At 40.1% G+C, this 25,116-nt stretch overlaps 1 protein-coding gene across 2 annotated transcripts in view; it reads right to left on the bottom strand.

Annotated features, from left to right (window-relative positions):
* LOC131231889 (actin-related protein 9) overlaps positions 1 to 25,116 on the bottom strand; it is a 99,052-nt gene that overhangs the window by 12,962 nt on the left and 60,974 nt on the right. For both annotated transcript variants that reach the window (XM_058228239.1, XM_058228238.1), the window contains exons 13-17: positions 20,136 to 20,225; positions 5,120 to 5,190; positions 4,439 to 4,638; positions 4,312 to 4,355; positions 4,170 to 4,219 (exon numbers count right to left, since the gene is read on the bottom strand). In XM_058228239.1, the coding sequence (XP_058084222.1) occupies positions 4,170 to 4,219; positions 4,312 to 4,355; positions 4,439 to 4,638; positions 5,120 to 5,190; positions 20,136 to 20,225 (455 nt within the window). The remainder of the gene's footprint in view (positions 1 to 4,169; positions 4,220 to 4,311; positions 4,356 to 4,438; positions 4,639 to 5,119; positions 5,191 to 20,135; positions 20,226 to 25,116) is intronic.

Raw genomic sequence — 25,116 nt, 5'->3', positions numbered from 1 at the left:
TTATGATCTTCAATGAAGGGTTGAGATATCCTTGATGAGTGGTCCACCTCTCTCTCTACTTAGATTTCTAGAACACTTGACTGCCAAAAGCCCTTAGCGTAGGGCTTGAAGGTTTACAACTTTAGATATAGAGATGGGGTGATTACAAAGATAAGGGACTAAAAATGTAATGTGTCACATTCTCCTTCATGCATTGGCCTATTAGGGGGCTTAATGAGGGTGATTAGACCCTTAATAAAATTATTTTTAATGGAGCAACTTTTCTAGAAAAGTGGCCTCCTTAGGTGGGCAATCTCTCCTTGTTTTGAGGAAAACGAGGCTAATTTTTTACTTTTGGAAAAAAGGTGTTGGAAGATATTTCCCAAATCTTGGCCTTAGGCTAATTAATGATGGTTTAGGGCTAATAAAATGTTTAGCCTCCCTTAATAGTTTCTAGAAAATGTGAGGTGTCCACTTTCACCTTGATTTAAAGAAAAGAGATGCTCTTTTTGACTTTTGGAAAAGATTGATTAAGGGGCTAAATCAAGAGTTTAAGGCTAATAGGGGTGCTTTAGTAAACTTAATGGTTTATAGAAAAAGTGACATCATTCATGATGTCATTTTAGTGACACAAACATGGGATATTCACACACATGCACAACACTAAGTTCTTCGAGTTGTACCACCCCCACAAGTTATTGCATTGACGCACAGAAGGTACCTCTACGCTCATGGCGGCGGGCAGTCGCTATGACGTGGGTTTTGGGTCCTAATGGTTTGGGTCTTCTAGGTGCATACTTGCGCGCACAGTCCGAGGCCCAACGGGGGTACCAAACGGCATACGAACAGGTACAAGGCGTTCGGAAGGTACTGAGCCTTACAAAATGACAGGGTCAAGTCTTCATGATCAGAAGATATGCAATATGGTATAATTTAAATTCAAACATTTAATTTAGATGCCTTTCTAGTAGTCAATACTCGATACATTACCACATGTAGATTGTGTAGCGAATCAAGTGATTTAGTTATGCACTTAGCTACATTGATAAGATTATAAGACAATTATATTGTAATGTAGGTCCTATAAAGTTTCCAATAAGTAGCAACGAAAAGTAGAAAAGCAGGAGAGGTTTTTGAAGAGGAAGAATTTATTTCATCCGATTTGAAAGAAGGAAGATAATATTTTTATTCACGATAACTGTGATTATTATGATGATAATTCCACCATTGATGATGAGAGGGAAGGGGGGATACATGAGAACTGAAGAGCACTAATGCTACACTAATAAGACAATTATATTGCAAGTCCCATAAAGCTTCCCATAAGAAGCAAAGGAAAGGAGAAAAGTAAGGAGGCAGAGAATGTTGAACAGGAAGAATTTTTACATCAAATTTTGAAGAGGAAGAAAATATTGTTCGTCATGATGACAGTGACGATGATGACGATGATGCAGCCGATGACAAGAGGGAACGGGAGGATATAAATTGAAGGGGGGAAGAGAACTTTTTAGGCCTCTGGTTTTGCTTTCAAAATTACACACACACACACACACACACACAGACCAGTGGATTGACTAAAACCTTTATTCTCCTTATATAGGTTCTCCATTGATATGTCATTATATGTTAATTTTCGTGGTGCGTATTGATGGAAAATTGATCATTAATGTCTTTTCTTATTTTTTTATTTATGTTATTTATTTATGTTTTTTTTTTTTTTTCATATTTTCAAATTTTCTAAGAAAATTGATTTAAAAAAAAAAAAACCTAACAAGTTACAATATGATTTATGATGAGATTTGATTCGCCCCCTCGTACAATTTGCAACACTAACAATTATGAACACATTGCTTGTGTGCTTCAATTGCTTGAGATTTTGCATGCCAAGTATTCAACGTTATCAAGATAGAATTGCTTCTTGATCTCCCCTTTAAAGTCATCCCAAGTGTTGATTGTGCACGTTTCCTATTCCACATCCACATGACACCTTCACCATAGAATCAGTGCCGTGAGGTACATCGATGCAATCTTTATGTTAGTCCTCTCATCCTCCAATGACCTTAAAGTATTGTTCCCAACTTCCACAAGAAATTATCTAGCTCCCTAGCGTCTCTCGATCCGTTGAAGGTCATAAGGTTTGGTGTTCATACCTTCACTACACAGCCCATGGCCATACTCCCACTGGACATAGCACTTTTCACATTGCCCAATCATCTCTCATCTCCTCATCACACTTCTTCAGCATGATAAGGATCTCCAACACCACAGCCTAAAAGGCCTCCCTCTCTCAACGTTGAGTGTCAGCCAACGTGTTTATGACAACCAACATTTCCCCCTTGAATTTCTTGAGCCTACTATTCCCGTTGCCCACAACAAGCTCCACCTACACAACCCATGCCTCCAATAACACCACATCACGAGAACTCTCCCTCCTTGGCCTATTGGTGCCAACTTCCTCGTTCCTATGTGCTTGCTCAATGTTGATCACCTCCAATGCCATTGCATCTTAACCCACGCGTGTTACAACTCCTAAATAACCTTACTACAATACCACCAACCACGGCATAGACCACGCCACACTTGTAAACCCTTTCAAATTTCTAAATAAGTTAGCTAACTACCCAAGTGCTAACTAAGCTAACTTGAAGAGGAGAGAGCACACAAGAGTGTTGAAGGAAAGAGAACTTGTAAGATGTACCACACGAAGTAAGAGAGCTTACAACTTTTGAGGTTTCTAATGATAGTTACAAATGAGGACCCCTCCTTACATAGACCAAGGAACATCTAGATTCCAATGGTTAAGATGGCGCCATGTAGCGATCGCCAACACTCTAGAAACCTTTTAGAATGCTCTACATTACTCTTTACAAGATTCCACTATGTAGAGATCTTTTGATGTAGAACATGTCACAGATACATTCCTAGCATGGTTGGGCCAAAAGAAGGTGTACCGTGAATTGATCATAACTTTTGATCCGAGTATCGTTATGGGATGAATAACCTATCAATATTTATTGAAACGGGCCATCTGAGGTGAACCGACCCACAAAGTGGGTCACATCTGTCCATTTCATCAGAAAGTGCGCACCTTCAGCTCAAAAACAAAAATTTAAGAAAAATTACTATTTTTAGTAATTCCAAACTTTTTAATTTTGTTCTTATTTTTAGAGTTTTAGATTTTCTTCTTTTTTAGAAACAACTCTTAATCATGTTAGGACTCTTTTAGCAAAAGTTTATTTGAAAATTTTATTTTTAGAAATTAGGTTTTAAAAGAGTTTTATTAGAATTTGGATTTTTATTAGAGTTAGAATTTTACTATTTTTGGTAATTACGAATTTTGATATATATATATATTTTTTTCTATATTAATGATGTAATAGGGACATACATAGCAGACAATTATCCATTAATGAAATTTCGAATTCTAGAATTACTTCTAGTTTCTATCTTTCCTCATGGAATCAAGGTATCTCTATGAAGAGTCCAGAAAAGCTCCGTGGATTCAGAGTAGTTATCCCCTTGAGGAAGACGGTGATCGACCTCATCACGTTCATCCATGCGTAATCTTTACACTAGCATTCTCTAGAATTCTCTACATCGCATGTACAAAGTGAGCAAAGATTGGTTGTCCCTGCCCTTGTGATTTGTGAATGATCGGTCCATGACATATTGCTCAGGACAACAAACTTTTTCTCTTATTTTGCATATGGTGAAAACCAAAGAGTTATTCCCCACCTCTTCTAACTGGTCAGCCAAAGGGTGGTGCACTCTATACCTAACAAATTATGCAACATTTTCTTCTTGTCGTTTATAGGGGTTAGATGATGTGAAATTTGAGGGGGGTCTTAAAGCAATGAACAAAGTTCAAGCCCACACATTGTAATTTCTATTTATCTGCAAGAATGGAACAAATGTTGTAATGATGTATTGAATGTTAATTTGCTTGACATTGATGGAAATAATTAATATAGAACAGAGTACATTTGCAGCATCTAAGGACAGTGTCAATGGATAAAACAACTTTTTGGTGGACAGCATTAGAGGAGTATGGCTATGGTGGATTTCCCATTCATCGAATATAGACTGAGTGCATGCTTCTCTTAGGTCTCATTGCTGCTACTATTCAACCAGTCATATCTTTGGATGCTGATGATGACCAAGATATTGCCATTTACAGGACTGCAACAAACCTTTCCTCCACGGCACCAACCAGACCGCCAGTCAAAGCGACCCCACCAATCTGATCCATAGAATTAAACATCACTTGCCTAAAAATTTTGAACTACCAAAATAATCAATAGAATAGCTTCTATCACGATTCCAATCACTCACCAATTGTATGCTACAAAATAACTTCCTCTGGAGGTCTATACGACCTGCCAAATCAGCAGAAATAGTGTCATGTAGAAACAGATTTTTTTCCATCATCTCAAGGAATATGGACTAACTGAAATTCTACCTGCTGAGAGAATACTACTAGTAATTGCATCTGCAAGCCCAAGGTTTTCCTCCTTCTTGGGTCTAATTGGGAAAACTGGATAGTTTTCCCACATGTTTACTCCACCATTAACACCAAGAAACATGCCATCTGGCATGTCCGGTCTTCTTGGAAAATCCATATGCCAACTATCTTCCAGCATATCCTCATAGTCATGAAACCTGGGGGTGTTGTAAAACTATTAAAGAAATGAATGACAGGAAGCTTGTGTCTTTTATATCCAGTATAGAGGCCAGAAAAACAATGAGCATAACTGCACTTTACGAGGGATACCCTGCTCATATGCAAAAGCAGCAAACATATGCAAGGTCTAAGCTGCTCACCATGCGGGCCTCAACGTTTTGTGTACCTGGCCCAAAAACAAGGATTGCACTCTCTGAGTGGGCCTTTAACAAGTTTGACGGTCCATATTTAATGTACATGTGCGATGTGACCCACCAAATGACAGAACAGGCATGTTCTTATTGCAGAATATCTACAGCGGTCTAGCCCGATGAGCAACATGGATCTTGTGCACATGCCACATTGGCACTTGTGAGCTGTAATCCCATGGAAAGCAAACTTGTAGTGCACATCACACTTTTCAAAAAATTATAGAAGAATAATTTCTTTCTTATCAGTCAATGAAGAATCATAACTCACCAAGAACGGGGGGGTGGGGGATACTCATCTGGAACTAAAAGCTGGGGGTAGAACAGACCCATAGGAGGTACCTGTTTTGTGAACTATCAGACGGCAGCTGCATTTTGAACATCTTAAATACCCATTTTATTCTCAAAATGGAGAAAAACTTTGCAATTGCCATGATCATTTGTTATGAAAATGATCCAAATAAAATACTCATCACGGTGCTTCACAAACGAAAATGGATTAGCATCAATGTTTTGCTTTAATCGGCATCTATAGGAATGGCAATACTTCTATTCAAGTTCCATAACATTCCACACACCAGATGAAATTTAATTTCCACTCAAAATAATGAAAATAACAGAACCACCATGCGAACCAACTCCTGACAATTGAGAAAAATAAGAAGCAAGGCAATTTAAGTCATCAAAAGGCCAATGCAGGACAACAAAATGCACAATACCAAGCAGAGCATGACCCACTTCTATTATGAACTTTCTATGTTCTTACTAATCTAATTTTAGTTTGACCTAACAAACATGCTGTTCACTTTCCAGCCTTCAGCAAATTCAATTTTTCATCAATTCAATGTAGATATCAACCATTGATGTTGTCAGCAGATGATGTCTCTTTATGTTGTTTGCAGAAAATGTAGGGTTGGTCGATAAGATTAGTGTAGGGGCAAATGCTAAATTAGGGATTTGGAGGAAGGTTCTAGAATCGAGAGGCTTCAACAATAGTTGAACCTAGATTGAATGCAACTTTAATAGGAATAATGAAGAGGTGATTCTTTATTTAAAATTAATGATCAAGAGATCCCACAAAGTGGTCTGTTTCATTACTTTTGCTCTATTATAAAAAAGGATGGGGAGATCGATGAGGATGCTTCCAATAAACTTAAGAGTGGGGTGGATGAAGTGAAAATGTGCCTATGTGTGATCACCACATGTCAATGAAAGTCAAAAGAAGATTTTACAAAAGCCTTTGCTAAATGCATGCAGCAACATGTCAGGCAGATAGAAGGCATGGTATTAAGACTCAGTGACTCGAATTGACTCATTTCGGTCCTGACTCAAGTCGTACCAGACATGTTGGGCCAAATTGCCCTTTTTTTTCATAAATTACAAGGAAAAAATAAAAATACATGGACAACTTTTAAAAGTAAAAAATGACACTTAAGCTAGTTTTAGGATACATTCTAGTTACTCTATGACCTAAAAATTGTATAGATATCACTTCATTGTGCTTCAACTGGTAGCATGGTGTGCCATAAAGGCCGTTACGTAAAGGTAATGGTGGCAACCGTTACACGTTACGGGGTCATAACGGCCGTAACAACCATTATGGAAAAAAAAGACCTGTAATTGCCGTTAATAGCACGTTACATCCCCTAGAAAGGCCATAATAACCCCATAATGGTCTATTACAAGACATATACAGGTTTTTCATACTTTTAATCAACATTACGGGGCAGATATAAGTTTTTTGGGAGTTTTTTCAATAAATAAAAAAAAAATAAAGCCGTAATAGCCATTATGCCCCGTATCGTAAAGGTATCGATGGTGGCCGTTATGGCCACCGTTACCATTACGGAACACCTTGACTGGTACCTAGGCAAGTTTTTATGTGTTTTTTTCAATGAAATAATTTTACCAAGTCAATACATGCATCCAAGGGAACTGAGGAATGACACCAGGGGATAATAAGATGAGGGAACGTAGAGTTAGATGGTTTGGTCATGTGCAACGAAGACCAAGAACTGCGCAAGTTAGGAGTGAGTTGGTACTAGTTGAAGGCCCTAAAAGGACAGAGGGAAGGCCCAAAAGTGTGTAGATGGAGGTAGTAAGGAAAGACCTAATGACCTATGGTCTAACTAAAGTTATAGCCATTAATAGAGTGGAAACGTGGAAAAGGATTCATGTAGCCGACCCCAGTTAGTTGGGATAAGGCTTAGATGATGATGACAATGACGATGATGATTAATGGATTAAACAACGAAGTTCCTTGATCGCTTTTTTGAAAAACCCCTCGTAGCTTTAATCATTTTAGAATATATATATATATATATATATATATATATATATATATATATATATATATATATATATATATAAACAATTTTAGCATATTTTTACTGCTTTTTCTTCAAATCTCTCTGAAAAATCAATAATGAATGCATGCTTTCAACTTGGAAAGCATGGATATATGGTTAGACAACAATTTCTAATAAACAAGGAAGAAAATTGAAGGTTTACTACGGTTTTGGGAGTTATTCAAAAAACCTCCAAATTTCTTGAAAATCCTACTTTGATCCACACATAGTGGGGTTTTCTTTTGAACTGACAACAGTAGAAGCACCTACGTGTGTCACGGGCCTTCAATAAACTAGATTTGAGATTTGGTGGTGAAAAGGGTGAAACTAGGCTGAAAATCTAAAATTTGGGTTAAGGATAGACCCCCCTTTTCTTTTATATAAAGGCAAGTTGCTCAAGTTGACTTGGCCTGATCCAATTGTGTCACCCATCTCTATAGCGACTCATCCAAGTTGGCCCTAGTCTAACCAACCCCACAAGACTCGAGTTGTCAATCCAAACCAGGTCCAGCCAAGTCCAAATCGACGAGTTCGAATTGACTCTATTGAGTCATCTTGGACTCAAATGAATCTTCAAACCATGTTAGAAGGCAGCATAAGCATGATGAGTGTTGCGAAGATGACGATGTTGAGATGGACATGTGGGGATAGTACAAAGGATAGAATTAATAACAAAATGATATGATGATTCATGATAGTGATGGTGGCGGTGGTAATAATGATCCTTGATTAGCAGTGATAAACTGAGAGGCTACGTTATGCAATCAACATTCAAAAACTTGCATGCCACCAATCCATAAAAGGTAGCGTTGACACAACACTAAAAGCCTTGTAAAACCAACTGCTAGGGTGATGATTCATGCCAAAGATTTTGATCTTCAAGCAATCAGACATTGGCTTAGAGGTGTCAGTCCATGACAATTTAAAGTACCACACTAAATATCCTCCTAACTAGCAGAAGGTAGAACAATCCAATGCCATACTAGAAGAGGAAAAAGGCATGCAGCTAATATGTGTCAGAAAACTGGAATACATTACACACCATTAAATCATGATTGGACTAAACCACAAATGAATTATTGTACAAGTTAGAAATCAAAACAACAGCTATCATGAAGAACCTTTATGCACTTAATCTACTTCTAAATGGTGAATGATTGGTTACCAAAATGAAAATGCTAGCAGGACTCACGTGGGCTCATGTGGAGGGAGCAACTTATGTGCATGACATCCACCATCTCAATCATGCTCACCACCCTGTGTTTGGCCTTGAGCCCAAACCAATGTAAACCAAAACATGAAAACCCTCCGCTTTTCATTTCAGATCAAGCATTCTGTATTATGGATCACTTGTGATCTAGATCACTATTCTTAGGGACCCAAAATTATGTCTCTCTATTCATACTAATGATCAAATTGATGCAAAATTACATTTACAGTCTAGGGATTTATACTTCTATAAAACTAGACATGTTGTGTCTATATTTAAAGTGCGATATGAGTTCATATATAAAACTACATTGCATACATAGTGTATGTAGTGACGTGATGCACATGATTCTATCCCTAGCATACCACGTACTGGAGGTAGTAGCGTACTAAGCAACCTACAATCAAGGTAACCTTGGCCCAAAATCAAACCAATCCCAAAGTTCAGGTGGCCCACACCATAGGGACTAGTTGGGATGTGGTTGCTTGCCGACCATTAAAACCATCCAAATTGTGCATGCAGTCAACCATGGTGTGTATACGCCACCATGTAATCCATTCATTTGACACTCCCCACCAAGATGGTTTCTCTCTCCCTCCACACGCTGCCCGCCCCCCCCCCCCCTTCCTTTTTTTAAGGGCAGTCTTCCCCAAAAATCAATCAATTCCAAAACTGATGAGGGCTACACCATATGAATTTAGAAGTTTTTGGCATGATTTTACATTGTTCCCTTTGGCATGCCCCCATGAGTTACTTATTGAACTTAGTTTGGGATCCAGGGTGAAAATGAGGCAAATCACCTGATGGATGTGGTGGATCTCAGGGATAATTCCCCCACTTGTGCTCAAATCACACCTCCACGCGCCCACGAAAATCACACCAGTGCGGCCCATAGCAAAATTAGCATTCTGTGAAATCCAGCTTACTTGGTACAAAGCCTCATCAGCATAATGCATTTGTTGCTAAGTATTGACCTTGCTATCCATACATTGCATTTCAACCTGAATGGGTCATTATGAAAGATTACGAGAAGAACCTTTCACTCTTCAGCCATCGATCCATTTACAGGGGCAGGGTTGTCCACAGGTTGGGCATGGGTTTGGCTCAGCCAAATTTTGAACTGGTCGAGCTAAGCCTGCCTAGCCGGTCATATTCAAAATTTTAATTTTGCTTGGCCCAGTCCCAGCCCATTGAGTGCTCTATAAAGAAAGGAATATAGTTGCATGCAGTGTGAAGCAAAGTGGCAAAAGATTGGGTGCGGAAGCGGGAAGTGGATTTTTCAAAATCTCAGTATCAACAGCTACGAAGTGGAGCGCGAACCCGAAGCATGATTCAAAGTGGGGTCTGGGCCTGGGTAGAAGGTTAGGTTCATGCAACTAAGTTAAGATATATTGTAAGCGATAAAGTCTACAAGAATAAATTCACAGAGGCCACCACTTTGTCAACTGTCAATACATGTAGGATCGATCTCGTTATCCCTTTTTTCCTAATCAACTACATTTCCATTAAGCGTTAGATTCTTAAGACACATTGAAAAAGGAAATGAAAGTTAAAAGGGTTTTTTGGAAAGTGTATGTATTTATTAATTTATTGGACTGTGAATACAGACTTCTACTATTAGAACCAGAAGAAAGAAACAAGCATCAAAAGGCAGACAGAAAAAAAAGAAAAAAAGAAGAAGAAAAGGAATAGATGATGAGGAATCATCTATCTAAGAATAAAGCAAAAGATTGCCAACAAAACAATTTCTACAATATCCCTTAAATTCCCAAATGCCACCCGCCCATGCAATGGCTCTCCCACGATCCAATTAGAAAACGTCTTCAATTTGCTATGCTTTATCGTAAAAGGTTCTGCTAGCACCCTCCAAATTGACCAAATGCCAGCAAGCAACACTAATTTCCACAAACTATTCCATTTCTTACCTAAATGACTGCCCTCCCATGCCTCATAGAAGTTATAAATAAGAAATTTAAAAAGAAGAAATCAAGTAGACCGCAAATGAGAGGGTTAATGGAAACTAAACCAATGGCAAACCTCTTACGTTTGGAAACTTTTTTTTTTTTTTTTTAAAGGATTTACTTGCTATATATTGATGAGAGGAAAATGTACAATTGGCAATTCAGGTAGGCCCCAGAGGAGGCGGGCCACACCTATCATATGGAAATAGGAATAAAAACAAAATCTACAGGGAAGTGAAGCAGAAAATGGAACGGACTGATGGAAATGGCACTAGCAAATGAGATCATGGGCCCAAAACTAGCAGAATCCACCCCTAGCGCTACTCGAAGGCAGAGACTGTAAAGAAACAGATCAGCCGATCCCAGTTTTGGGCCCGGAGAGCCTAATCTGGCCCAGACCAGATCTGTCCAGAATCATGGAGCCTCTAATGGATCTCAGAAGGTCAGACGGCTGAAGGAAGATGGAGTTCGGAACACCCAAGCTGGCCAGCTTGGCGAGCCCATCGGCCACCGAGTTTCCTTCTCTAAGCGTATGGATGAAGTTGATGTTAAGGGCCTGGCATAGCAGCTTGATTGATCCCAAGTGATACCAAATGTTCCAAGAAGAGGCATTGTTAGGGTTGCTCACGGCCTCGACAATCAATCGGGAGTCTGACTCAGCTATGATTTGATTCAGGCCTCTGTCTTTGCAAAGATTCAACCAGTCAACCATCGCACAGGCCTCAACAACTGTATTGGAAACAAAACCATATCTGTTATGGAAGGCAAAAATGAAGTTGCCAAGGTGGTCTCTGCATATACCGCCTCCACCCCCCTCACCCGGGTTACCCCTAACAGATCCATCCACATTCAGCTTGACCCAACCAGATGGGGGTTGGCGCCAAGTAATGATTTGAATCCTATCAGAGATAGAGGGGTTTCGCATTCGTACCCAAATGATGGCCGAGGTGCATCTCTTGAACGAAGGAAATATTGAAGAGAGGCAGATGAGATAGTAATTCTCTGATCCACAATGAGACTTTGGCGATCATAGTTGCATTTGAGAAGGGCCGACCGACCATCGAATCAGGATGCATTCCTGCCAAGCCATAGTTCCCATATGATAAGAGGGGGAATGAACCCGCGAATGAGCTTCCACGAGGATGATTTTCTTGCAGCCATCGTCCACTACTGAATTCGGAGTGAGATAGACTGCCCCTCAGTGAAGTTGACCTTGAACAGGTGGGCGAAGAAGTGCCAAACTTGGGAAGCTATCAGGCCATTGGAAAGAAGGTGGTCCAGGTTTTCAATGCTATGAGATGAGTGGGCATTGGCAGGTTGATGCTCAAGAATCTGGGGGTTAATGATGGATGGATGGGGGGCTGATAGGCTGCTTGGGGTAGATGTGGATCTGTTTTGGTGGTGGGTGTAACTGATGTGGGATGGTCTGATTTGCTGTGTTGGCTATAGGAATAGAATCCGGGGTGACGGAATTCTGCTGGTAAGAGGGAGATGGGACAGAAAATGGAGTAGCTGAGGCTTGGTTGAGAGGAGGGAGTTGGGTAGGCTGAGAGGAAGTGGTAGGACTGCTGATACGAGCTGCAGCTTGGTCATGATTTGGGCTAGAAATAGAGGCATTGGCCTGATCGCGAGGAGTAGGGGCTGGTTGTAGCTGATGGCTATCAACAGAAAATGCTTCATAAGAATAGTTTTGATTTATATAACATTCACATCTTGACACCAAGTTGATTCCGATGTTCTGAACCGCAGCATCTACTGGGACCGCTCTGTGCAGGAATTTCCAAAGAAATATGCCAATCTTTGGAAGAAGAAACTTGTTCCAGGCCCAGGGAGTCCGAGGTTGAATGGGGCGGGAGGCTCGGATGGCGTTCCAAGCAGATTTTTAAGAGAACTTACCTGAGGGAGAGAGGTTCCAAATCAGTTGATCACGTCTGTCCGAGAGGAAGACTCCACTTTCTATGATTGATCTGGTTGAGGCAGCAGGGAGATAGCTTCAACTGACAAAAGGTTCCATCCTCCAGAGGGACTCCAAAAGTCCTTAACCAAGCCATCTTTGGAAGGGCCTGAAATGGGAGAGAGAGCAGCCCCTTACCAGTCCAGTTTTGAGTCCAGAATTTGAAATTTCCTTCTCCAATCATCCATCTCGAGTTAAGAATGCAGAAAATGAGTGTGCTTCTAACTTGAATCCATATACTTGAGCTTCCGATATTGGTTATACTTCTACCATTGATGAATTTTGAGAGGTACTTTGAATTGAATAGACTGGCCTATAAAGATTTCCCCTCAAGAAGCCTCCATGCCATTTTGCAACAAAAAGCTTTCATGATATCCACCAATCTTCTGATGCCTAGCCCGCCTTCGCTGGGGGGATAACATAGATCCCTCCATCTAACCCAGTGCCGACGGTTACCAGTTTCTGATGTTCCCCAAAAGGAGGCAAGCATCTTTTCGATCTGTTGGCAGGCCTTTCTAGGGATGTTAAGGGCTGAGAGGATATGCACAGGGATACCACCTAGAACATGTTTGATAAGCACTAGCTTAGCAGCCTGATTGAGAAGCTTGGCCTTCCATCCCGCTATCTGTTGCTCGATCTTGTGAATGAGAGGTAGGATATGCTGATATCTGACTTTCCCTTTAACTAATGGAGCTCCCAGGTAAGTTAGAGGAAAACTGGATTGTTTGAAGCCAGTGAGTTGAGAAATCTTCCTCGCTCTCCCAAAAGGGGCCTTTTTGGGATGAAGGAAGCAGTTTTTCGACGCATTAACCCTCTGACCCGATCCTCTCTCGTAGGACTGAACGAAGGATAGAAGGGAACGAATCGAAGATATCCTGCCATTCAGAAATATAATTGTATCATCAGCAAATAACAGATGAGAAATGGTACTGCTTTGCTTGGGGAGCTTGTAGGGAAGGCATGATCCAGAGGGGAAGAGACAGCTAAGTCCTTTGCTTAAGACCTCCGCTGCGATGATGAATAAGGCCAAGGAGAGAGGATCTCCTTGGCGAAGGTCCCTTGAGGATTGGAAGAAGCCAAAAGGTCTTCCATTGATAAGTGTTGTAAACCAGCAACCTTCCTAGCGTTGTTGAGCTACTTTAATCCATTCAGGGCTGAATCCAAATACTCGAAGAACGTCAATAATGAAACTCCATTCCATTCTATCGTAGGCCTTTTCCATGTCCAATTTGAAGATGAGGTTGCCCCCGACAGATTTTCTGTCTATGTCGAAGGCCATTTCTGAGGCTATAGATATGCTTTCCGCGATCGATCCATCTTTCGTGAAGGCACTTTGTTCAATGGAAATTATAGTTAGAAGGATGCTTGACAACCTAGAAGCAATAATCTTAGAAAAAATCTTCTGGATGCAGTTACAGAGGCTTATGGGCCTGTAATTAGCAAAACTGGTAGCATTTGGTTTCTTTGGAATGAGGAAAATGGAAGTGCAGCGGAAAGATCTCGGAATGTTGCCTCCCTGGAAGAATTCGATCGCAGCTAGCAAAATATCATTTTTGATAATGTCCCAACATGAGGTGTAGAAACCTCCAGAAAATCCATCTGGGCCAGGAGCGCTAAAGCAGGGATGGCAAAAACAGTAGCTTTAACCTCCTCAAGGGATGGAGGACTCATTAACATGGAGTTTATATGGTTGGATATAAGATGGGGGATGTAAGAAAGTGGGGTTTTTTTTTTTTTTTTTTTGTGGGGGGGGATTTCGTGTGGCTCTCGAAAGAGAAGAGGTTGGAAAAATACCTGATAGCTTCAACTCCAATATCTGATTCTGAGTGAAGAACGGAACCTAATGGAAGCCAAATAGAAGAGATGGATGCTCTCCTCCCTCTGTCAATCATGGAAGCATGAAAAAATCTAGTGTTCCTGTCTCCAGCATTTAGCCATGAAACTCTGGATTTTTGTTTCCAATATATCTCTTCTTGGAGGAGGGCCTTCTTAAGTTTAGCCTGAGAAAGATTCAACTTGGCCCTGTCTTCGTCAGATTTAGATCGAATAAGATTAAATTCAGTCCTATTAACCTCGTCTTCAGCGCGTTTGACCGATTGAAAAACATTCCCAAATATCGTTTTGTTCTAGGTTTTGAGGGTAGCTTTGAGTCTCTTCAACTTGAGAAAAAGATTAAACATGGGGGTGGCCTGCTCCATATGTGCCCATGAATCAGCAACCACACTGAGGAAGTTCTCATGAAGGGTCCACATATTTTGAAATCTGAATGGGATGGGCCCTGCAACTGTTTGAGGATCTATTGAGAGGAGAAGAGGGGAATGATCAGAGAAGAACCGAGGTAAGTGTTCCACTTTGCTATTAGGATATGATTGTAACCAAGACGTGTTGAACAACATCCTGTCCAGTCTAGCCCAACGTCTGTTAAGCCCGGATCTATTGTTGCGCCAGGTGAATTTTGATCCCACATAACCTACGTCTAATAGACCAGCATTGCTGATGGCTAGCCTAAAGTCATCCATGCTCCTGGTAATTGTAGAACTACTCCCAATTCTTTCTTGAGGGTTGATGGTTGTGTTGAAATCCCCACATAGAAGCCATGGCTCAATCGAAGATCTGGATATTAAGAAAATATCTTCCCAAAGAGATTCTCTATCTCGTCTGTTACAGGCGGCATAGACAGTGGTGATGATAAACGATGTGTTACTCTCCTTGGAAGATGCTTGAACTGTGATGCTTTGCTTGGAAGCTAAAACTGATTGAATAGAATAAGGATGGTTGTACAGGATCCAGATCTTGCCTTCAACTGACTCTTACTCAATAGTATGCTGAAATCCCAAAGAGGCAACCACTGCACTACTCTTGTGGGGATTGATTTTTGGACTCCTGCAACAACAAAATATCAATCCTTTTGGACCGTATCATTCATTTCAGATACCTGAGAGTTAGCTTATTTCCTACCCCGTGCACGTTCCAAGATAGAATGCTAGGCATCAGATACCCATCCTTCTATCACAGCCCTTCTCCTAAGCCACGCCAAACTTAGGTTCTTCCTGGATGGAGTCTTTCTATTAATACGGGCGTGTTTTGAACAGAGGTGATAGGCTGGCATGGATGATGGGGATAGTTCAGGTGTTCCGTAACGATAACGGTGGTCGTAACGGCCACCACCGTTACCTTTACGATACGGGGCATAACGGCTGTTATGGCCCCGTAATGGCTATTACGGTCTCTCTTTTTTATTTTTTTATTTTTGAAAAAAAAAAACCCCGAAAAACCTATATTTGCCCCGTAATGTTGATTAAAAAGTATGAAAAACCTATATATGTCCTGTAATAGACCATTACGAGGCTATTATGGCCTTTGTAGGGGATGTAATGTGCCGTTAACAGCAATTACGGGTCATTTTTTTTCCATAACGGTTGTTACAGTCGTTACGACCCTATAACGTGTAATGGTTGCCACCATTACCTTTACGTAACGGCTTTTACGGCCTTTACGGCACACCCGATAGTGGTTGAGTGATGAAAGAGGCAAGGTCCTGTTGGGCCCTGATGTCTACCCACAAATCGAGATCTACTAATGTAGAAATAGGAGGATCTAACGGCTCTAGGGAGTCTGATAGAGAGTCTGAGCTATAGAGAGATAGGATTTCACCGTCATCGGTGAGATAAATCCCGCCTAAAGTTGTCGGGTCTTCCTCTGTCCAATTCCATCTCTCAATGCTAGCATTTCAATTTTCTCTGGTCAGGAGAATTTGGTATGAAACCTCATCAGAACGGGGAGTGTAAGTAGCTGTATTGTCTGGGATTGGGCTGGTGGAATGAATGGGCTGGGGTAGCTGGGATGTTGGAGAGTTGATGTTGGTTACAAGGTCTGGCTGCAGAGTAGGGTGTGCCGAATCGGTTACGTATCGGCCGTATCGGCCGATAGGTAACGGTAACGGTGCGAACAGTTACCCGTTTCGGGGCCGTATCGGCCGATACGATTTTTTGTACCCGTATCGGCCGATACGGGCCCGTTACGGGGTGTAAAGGCCGTAACGGGCCCGTAACGGTAACTTTTTTTTTTTCATTTTTAGCTCATTTTTTGCTGTTTTTTTGAAACTTCTTGCTTCCAAACTGTTTTTCACTCCTTCTACTACTAATTTCGACTAACCTTAGCCAGGTATTTGAGATAAAAACACATTATATCACAGATTTTTTTGAATCAAAGCTCGGTGGGCCATTTTTCAGAAATTCGTCAAAAATAGGTATTTATACTTTTTTTAATATGTTTTGCTGTTTTAATCATGTCATATGATGTGTTAATCATAGTAGAACATGTTAATGTACATTTTACAGATTTGGGGTGCCATTTAATAATTTTTTAATATTTTTTTCTATTTACGCATGAATTTTGGCCCCTTTTTTTAAAATTCGAAAAATCAAATTTTAATGGTTGTTTTGCTGTTTTAATCATGCCATTTGATGTGTTAATCATAGTAGAACATGTTAATGTGCATTTTACAGATTTGGGGTGCCATTTTATATTTTTTTAATATTTTTTTCTATTTACGCATTTATTTTGGCCCTTTTTTTGAAAATTCGAAAAATCATTTTTTAATGATTCTTTTGCTGTTTTAATGACATCATATGATGTGTTAATCATAGTAGAACATGTTAATGTGCATTTTACAGATTTGGGGTGCCATTTTATATATTTTTTATATTTTTTCTATTTACGCATTTATTTTGGCCCTTTTTTTGAAAATTCGGAAAATCATTTTTTAATGATTCTTTTGCTGTTTTAATGATGCCATATGATGTGTTAATCATAGTAGAACATGTTAATATGCATTTTACGGATTTGGGGTGCCATTTATATTTTTTTTATATTTTTTTCTATTTACGCATTTATTTCGGCCCCTTTTTTGAAAATTCGAAAAATCATTTTTTAATGATTCTTTTGCTGTTTTAATGATGTCATATGATGTGTTAATCATATTAGAACATGTTAATGTGCAATTTACATATTTGGGGTGCCATTTTATATATATATATATATATTTTTTTTTCTATTTACGCATTTATTTCGGCCCTTTTTTTGAAAATTCGAAAAATCATTTTTTAATGATTCTTTTGCTGTTTTAATGATGTCATATGATGTGTTAATCATAGTAGAACATGTTAATGTGCATTTTACATATTTGGGGTGCCATTTTATTTTTTTTTTTTATATTTTTTTCTATTTACGCATGAATTTTGGCCCTCAAAAATAATTGCAAACACCTAAATGTAAGATGTTTTCATATTACATTCATTCTAATATATCTATCATTGATAGTAGATAGTTAGAAAATTAAATATATGAATTTTGTAGTCAAATTCAGGTTATCTGGTTCATAAATTCATCAGATAGTCCGATACAACTTCTCACCAAAGAGTGGACCGTTACACCACCATAAACATGTTCCAATTTATAAATGAATGCATATTTGGAATGCTTAGAATATTCCGGATTTAATCCATATTTTTCATATTTTTTTGACAAAAAAAAAAATTTTGCACCGTTACGGGCCGTTACGCCCCCGTATCACCGTTACGCCCCCGTATCCGTATCGGTTTTGGAGGTCACCATTACGCCAACCGATACCGATACGGGACACCTTGCTGCAGAGTCTGTTGACCATAGAAGGAGGTTTGAAAGAGGCATGGATTTGAGGCATTTGTAGATAGAATGTGGGTGTGGGAAATGGGATGGGAAGCAAGGGTGGAGTGTTGGCCTATTTGGGCAATACTGGGAGTTGGCAGAATTAATGATGGCCTAAGGATGGGGTCGGTATTCAGAGCTGCTCGAGGAGAATTGAGAGATGGTCTGTGATGTGGGGTTTGATTTTAAGTATGGGATTGGGGTTGTGGTGGAGAGGTGGGACTATTGATTATTGGATTGGTAGAGATGGTAGGACGTAGATGGTGTAAATTGGGGCTGTGTAATTAGAAATTGGAGGGATGATCTGCGGAGATGGGTTGGTGGTCAACACTTGATGGAATGATGGGTGAGGCATTTTGACGAACACTTGCTGGGCGCTAAGAGTCCGAGGTTTCCTTGCTAGCGGGTTGGCCTGGAAGGGCTTCTACACTTGGCTGAGACTGCTGAATAACTGGAACTAGAGTGGTGGGGTCAGGAGGACGCTTCCTCATCTCTGGGTGAGCCTGATAATGATCGGATGCCAATGGTTGGGACATGCGGTGTACCACAGTCTGCTGAAGGGATGCTGGTTCAACCGTCGTGATGATCGGGAAGGATAGATGATCAACTTCCAGATCCATAGAAGAGGATAGAGCCACTCCAGGAAAGGGGATGATCTTCACCCTGGCAAACATAAAGGAGGCCCCTGAAAGAGTGATTGGATCTGTCCACGATTGTTCCAAAGTAGCCCACTATCTGCTCGATGGTAGGTCTGCTCCAAGAATGAAGAGGAATCCCTTGGATTCGGATCCAAATACCTCTGTTGGTGGAGACTGTTGATGGCACCCAGGGGGAGATGGAGCTGAGACCAAGGGACTTGTAGAGGAGAGAATCTCATTCAAAAGCTACCGCTTCCGCCCTGGTATGGAAGGAAATAAGGTGGGAATGTTCAGATATTCTGGCAACTTCCACTCCAAAGGGGCTGAAAGGAGAGGATCTCAATGAGTCTAGCAGGGAGGGAACTGAGAGGGTGGGATCGGCTGCTTCTCCAATCAAGGCATTTGCTAGATCTTTCCTCCTAAGGTTGGGGATCCAGGGTGGAACATGAATAGGGAGAGACCCCTGATCGGATTTAGGAAAAGGGAGGTTGGAATCATAGCATTTGGGTTGATGGTGTGTAGGTCCAAAGGGTTGATTGCTAGCAGTCTTGGGGATGGTTGGGTGGCTGGTTAAAACAGGGGACGGGTAATGTGGTTTGGGGATATGGTTGTGCTGATGACGAATGTTCTTCTGCTGGTGCGCGAGTTGGATGAGGATGGTTTGGCCCATGAGGTTGCAACCTTGGAGTCTTGCCATGGCCGCAAAGGCGACCTCTCTCTGTTTGAATCTGATGAAGCCGAAACCTTTATTCCTCTCCGAGTTTCGGAGTCTAGGAATGTGTACATCTGAAACTTCTCCAAACTTTTCAAACCGGGGTCTGATGCCTCCTCTAGAGCAGCTGAAAGGGATGTTGGCCACAAATAGAGAAAGCGGAGAGGCGGAATCACTCTGATGACGATGACGCTGAACTTCCGTCCAACCTCCCTCTACCTCTCCCATGATTCCTTCAAAACCTAACTTTATACTATCACCAACCTGTTGATTAGATCATACCAGCCTACATGAATGAAAAATATCAACATTTGGAAACATAAATCATGAGAAGGTAGTAGGAAGAAGTTTGGTGAAACTTAGGCACATAAGAACACACATTTTGACATGGAAATCTACACATACACATATGGACTGATTCACCAAGGCCACATAGGCAGTTTATGGAAATATCTATAAATAGGGTGAGAACAGCTTCTTATGATACATATACCACTGTTTTATACTTTTTGCATTGGTAAATGTACTATTCTGATACTACAATTAGAAAGGTATATAAATTAAGAACTCGGGGTGCAGATATAATTCCCTAATAGATTTCCAGGAAATAGATTAGAAATCATGTCTTGCTTCAGTTGTTTCATGTTATCTGACATAGGTACATGCCTATTTTCAAAATAAAGTAACATACACAAAAGAAGTCCATTTTGTTTGTCTTAGACATGAAGAAAAAAAAAAAAACAAAGGCAGAAGTGATTATTGCTTGAGAAACATACATTTAGAGCAGACATCCTTGTCTTGTGAGCTACAGCTGGCATGCCATCCTCATAAGAATGAACGACTGTGACAGCATCAAGCTCTCCTCCCTTACAAGACACAACTTAAAAATAAATTAGAAAGCAAGTTTCAGAAAGAATGTACCATCTTTAATGAACTTATATTCATTATTGAATTGATGCATGAAATAATTACTATAGCAAAAATAGATTAGTAAACTAGTTTTGCATAAAGGAAAAAATAAAATCATTCAATATTTGGAGGCACTTTAATAACACTGCAGCAAATGTTATCCAGATTGATGGCACCAGGCTGTGGTGAACTTCACCAGCATTCATCAGTTCCTGCCAGATTGACCACTTGGCCAGAACAAGCAGTATTGTGCAAAAAATACTCTCAGCAGCCTTTGATTACCTATCATGAGCTTGGAAGCTTTCATTTTTTGCTTGTTTCAGTGTCTGCAAATCACAACTGTTCAGACCTGGAGGCCCCAAACTCCTGCAGGTCCCGATCATCCACTCAGATCCCTTGGACACGCTGCATAGGCGGCACGTGACTGATTGTGCATTGGTGGATCCGATGGCAACTCTCTAGGAGACCATGTCCTTTTTACTCAATTTACAAAACTACCCTTCTCATTGAGTTCCCTCACCCCTTTAAAGGATTAATAGTGTAGTTCGACTGCCTCTAAAATTGTGATATCTGGTCATCCAAAGCACCCATTGATGAGCTGTCAAGTGATCCACTACAAAGCTTTGTAGGTTAGGCTTAATGTACAAAACAATTTGTGGGGCCCACTGTAATGTGTAAATGGCATCCAATCCATCCATCTTGTGTGCCCCTAATGTTCTCCCTGGTGCCCTTATCCTGCTGAACCAAAAGTCAGGTGAGCCACACCACAGGCAACAGTTGGGATGCGAAGGCCTACCATTTAAATCCCGATAACTTCACATAACTTTGAATGAAGAGAAAAAACAATTATCAGCTTCATCCAAAACTTTTGTGGCCCACTAATGGTCAATCATCATTGTTTCCTATGGTATGGTCGACCTGATTATTGGATCTGCTTCATTTTTTGGATAATGTCCGAAAATGATATGGAAAAATGGATGGACGGGGTGGATACTGAATATAGTTGTCTTAGTTCAATCGGACAGTGCATAGCTTAGGACCCTATACAAAGGAAACCTATTACGTGCACTTCTTTTTTGAGATTTTGTGATTTAAAAGTGTGTATTAAGGTCTTTTTTAATAATCCCTAAAGTTTTATTGAAAAATTCAACCATTTTCCCAATGTTTCCCAAAAAGTGCGATAAATTACGCGACACAAACAATATATCCCGTGCAATAACCAATATGTATCGGTATCCCAAGGGTGTGATACATTGCGCGATACCGATATTTCGAACATTGAGTAAAAGTGTTCCAGTAGATGGCCCTCATTTTGGGGCCAATCTATTGTAAAGATTGGATTTCACATGCAATTAACTAGTTGGAAGTTATTTGCTGGGTAGACTGTACCTTGTGATCCAATGGGTTTGACTTGAGGCCTCTTTTTTCCTTATACTCTGGTGGCATATGATGCTTGATAAACTTGCACTCAGAAATTTTACACGTAACATGTATTAAATCAATATAAAGCGATTAAATTGTGGGACCCGTGATTGTTAAGTCACAATCCCAAAATCAGATTGTTTGAATGATCTTAACCGTTGACCATTGGATATTTAAATTCTTCATCATCCAATAGATGTCCACCAATCTAATAGTCAGATAATGAAATAAGCATAATTTGGGATCGAATACATTGGGGGGGATCAATGTCATACATTACATGAATTTCAGACCGATATGGGGGATTCAAGTGGTTCCTCAAATCGACGACACTATTCATCCGAATTTAATTTTAAATTTTTTTCTTAAAATTTCTTAGGGGGAATGGTACCAAATCGTTAGGGGTCATTTGGATGGGAGTAAATGGAGGTAAGTGAGTGGAATTAGGAATAAATGGAGGTAAATAGTATTTGAGGTGTGTTTGGATGGGAGTAAATGCTTGTAAATGAAATGAAATGGGAATAAATGTGCATGTAAATGAAATCCTCTCCACGGGAGAGGATTTGGAAGTAAATGCGGGTGAAATGCCTTTTTGAACTCCCTTGGAGAGTCGCATGTGTAAACAATGGTGCCACTATGCACATGTCCGCTATACATGTGCCCTGATAATGATACTCCAAAACAATCCAATTATCAGCTACACCACTAAAATCACATCAAAGGAATGATCCAAATCATTCAAAGGATGGCTATCTAAATGGACGGTTAAAAAATGTTGGCAAGTTGCTTGTTTGTGATCCTTCCGTTTGTGCCCTACCCAAGGCTCAAAATTTACTCATTTTTTGCTAAAGTATATATTTCAATGGGCTTATTACAATCATTCTATTAAATATCATATATGTACACTAAGTTGGGATATTAAAGCTGATCTGGGATATCACATATATTCCTGTGAATGTATTGAAAATTTCAAATGCATTCCAATTCCTCCCATTTAGTCCCATCCAAATAGAATATTTGGATTTCAAATGCATTTCATTTACTCCCATCCAAACACTACCGTGTAAACCATTTGTTCTCAATTCATTTACCTCCATTTATGAACTCCCAAACGACCCCTAGGGTTATGCATTAAGGATGAGTATCATAGATTGCATGAATTTGGGGCCAATTTGGGGGCGCATTTGAGTGGTCCCCCAAATCAGCGACACTATTCATCCGAATTATATTTCAATTTTTCTTAAAATTTCTTAGGAGGGAATGATGTCAAATGTTTAGAAATATGCATTAATGGGATAAGCGCCATACATTACATGAATTTGGGGCCGATTTGGGGGGCATTTCAGTGGTCCCCAAATCAGCGACACTATTCATCCAAATTTTATTTTATTTTTTTCATTTTGGGGTCAAATGCTTAGAGACATGCAGTAGTGGGATGAGTGCAATAGATTGCAACAATTTTGGGCAATTTGTGGGCATTCATGTGGGGTCCAAATCGGTGATAATATTCATCCATATTTAATTTCAATTTTTCTTTAAATTACTTGGGGGGGGGGCGTGGAAGATATCAAATGCTTAGGGATGTGCATTGGTAGGATGAGTACCATAGCCTACATGAATTTTGAACCAATTTTGGGTTAATCCAAGCCTGTCAATTAATGAATTTGTCAGATACTCTAAGACAACATCCTTACTAAATAGTGGATCGTTATGACATCATAACATGTTCAAAACCACAAAAGAATACATTCGGAATCCTCTCAATATTTCTAATTTTTCCAACATTTTTTTTGGATTTTTTACTAAAACGAAAATTTCGACCATTATGAGGGCATAACGGCTTGTTATGCATAACGGTTTTCGGTGGGCTATTATGCCCACTGTTACCGTTACAACATACCTATGGAGCAACAACTTGGGTTTGTTCCTTAGGGGAGTCAGATATGGTTCATAAACTGAGAGAGACAATTTATTGATTGAAGCAGATATTGCATGCCCAGTTTGTTAAACTCCACATGGTTATATTTTCCTACATTTTTTTTGTAAGTCATGTTTATCATCCGGTCTTCATATGAAGAGGGACTTCTGGTTTAATTATATTAGATGTACTACATGAGGACGAAATTTTGATTACAAAGGAGTCAATATTTCCTTGAATTACAAGTTGCCAGATCAAAGTGAGGCATTAATCTATATCAAATGAAATATTTTTTTGGATTTGCTCACAAATACAAGCTTAGTAGTAAGCCAGTTGAAAAAAATGAATAAATTTGAGAGATGACAACAATTTATTAAAAGACCATACAAGCGGACAAAGAATAGAAGCCCCATCCCAAAATCAAGGGTGACTAACCAAAAATTGGCCAAGTAGACACTAAAAACTTAACTTTACTCACAACCTCTCCTATACAAACATTTTCATTTCAAAAGCAGCAACCATTCCGCACACCACAAAAACCACCACCAGAAGCAACCACCACAAAGCCTTCCCAAATTTACCCTCGATGTCATGCCCGCATTAGCTCACTAACAGACTTAGGCATGATCCAAGCAACATGCAACTCATAGAGGAAGCGACACCAAATAGAGCGAGCGAAGGAATAATGGATGAAAAGATGATCGATTAATTCCCCATCTAGCATGCACATGAGATAGATATTTGGAAGGATCAATGATCTCCTAATTAGGTTGTCCACCGTGAGCACTCTTCCCCTACCTTGGAGCCACACAAAAATAGCCACCCTAGGCGGAGCTCCATAAAACCAAAAGTGGAACAGATTGGGCGGAATTGAATGAGAAGGGGTTCTCGAGACGAAGAGTAATAAGGACTTCATTGAAAACTTCCCCGAAGGATGAAGCCTCCAATACATCGACTCTTCTTCAATAATATCCGGCCTAACACTAGAGGAGGCTCACAAGAGATACAAACTCATCCAATTCGCCATCCAACATATTTCTGCAACAAGGGGGCGACCAAACAACCGATCCTTCTACCATGGAAAAGCACTTTGCAACCATAACCGATCTATCAGGAGCTAGACAGGCAATCCTTGGGAAAAGGGATTGGAGCGAGTGCTCGCAACACCAAGGATCAAGCCAAAAACGAATATGATTGCCTCCATCAGGCTTGAAAGAAATCCCCCATCTAATCAACTGTAGTAAGCCAATTGATACGCCAATAGATTCAAATCATAAACTGGTTAATGGTCAAGAAGATGCAGTTGAGGCCCTAGGAAGGCATGGAATATTGGACAAAAAGCATATCTACGTAACTATCCCTAGGCAAGATATATCACATGCCGTTAGCGTGGTAAGCCAATTTACGAGTTCTAACAGGGTCCCTCACATAGATGATATTGTTCAGATTCGGCGATATCTTAAAGGAGCACCAAGCCAAGGAATTTTATATATAAGGAATAATCATCA

Source organism: Magnolia sinica, chromosome 17 (assembly GCF_029962835.1).
Source record: "Magnolia sinica isolate HGM2019 chromosome 17, MsV1, whole genome shotgun sequence".
NCBI classification, from domain to species: Eukaryota; Viridiplantae; Streptophyta; class Magnoliopsida; order Magnoliales; family Magnoliaceae; genus Magnolia; species Magnolia sinica.
This window is presented reverse-complemented; position numbering and strand designations above follow the sequence as displayed.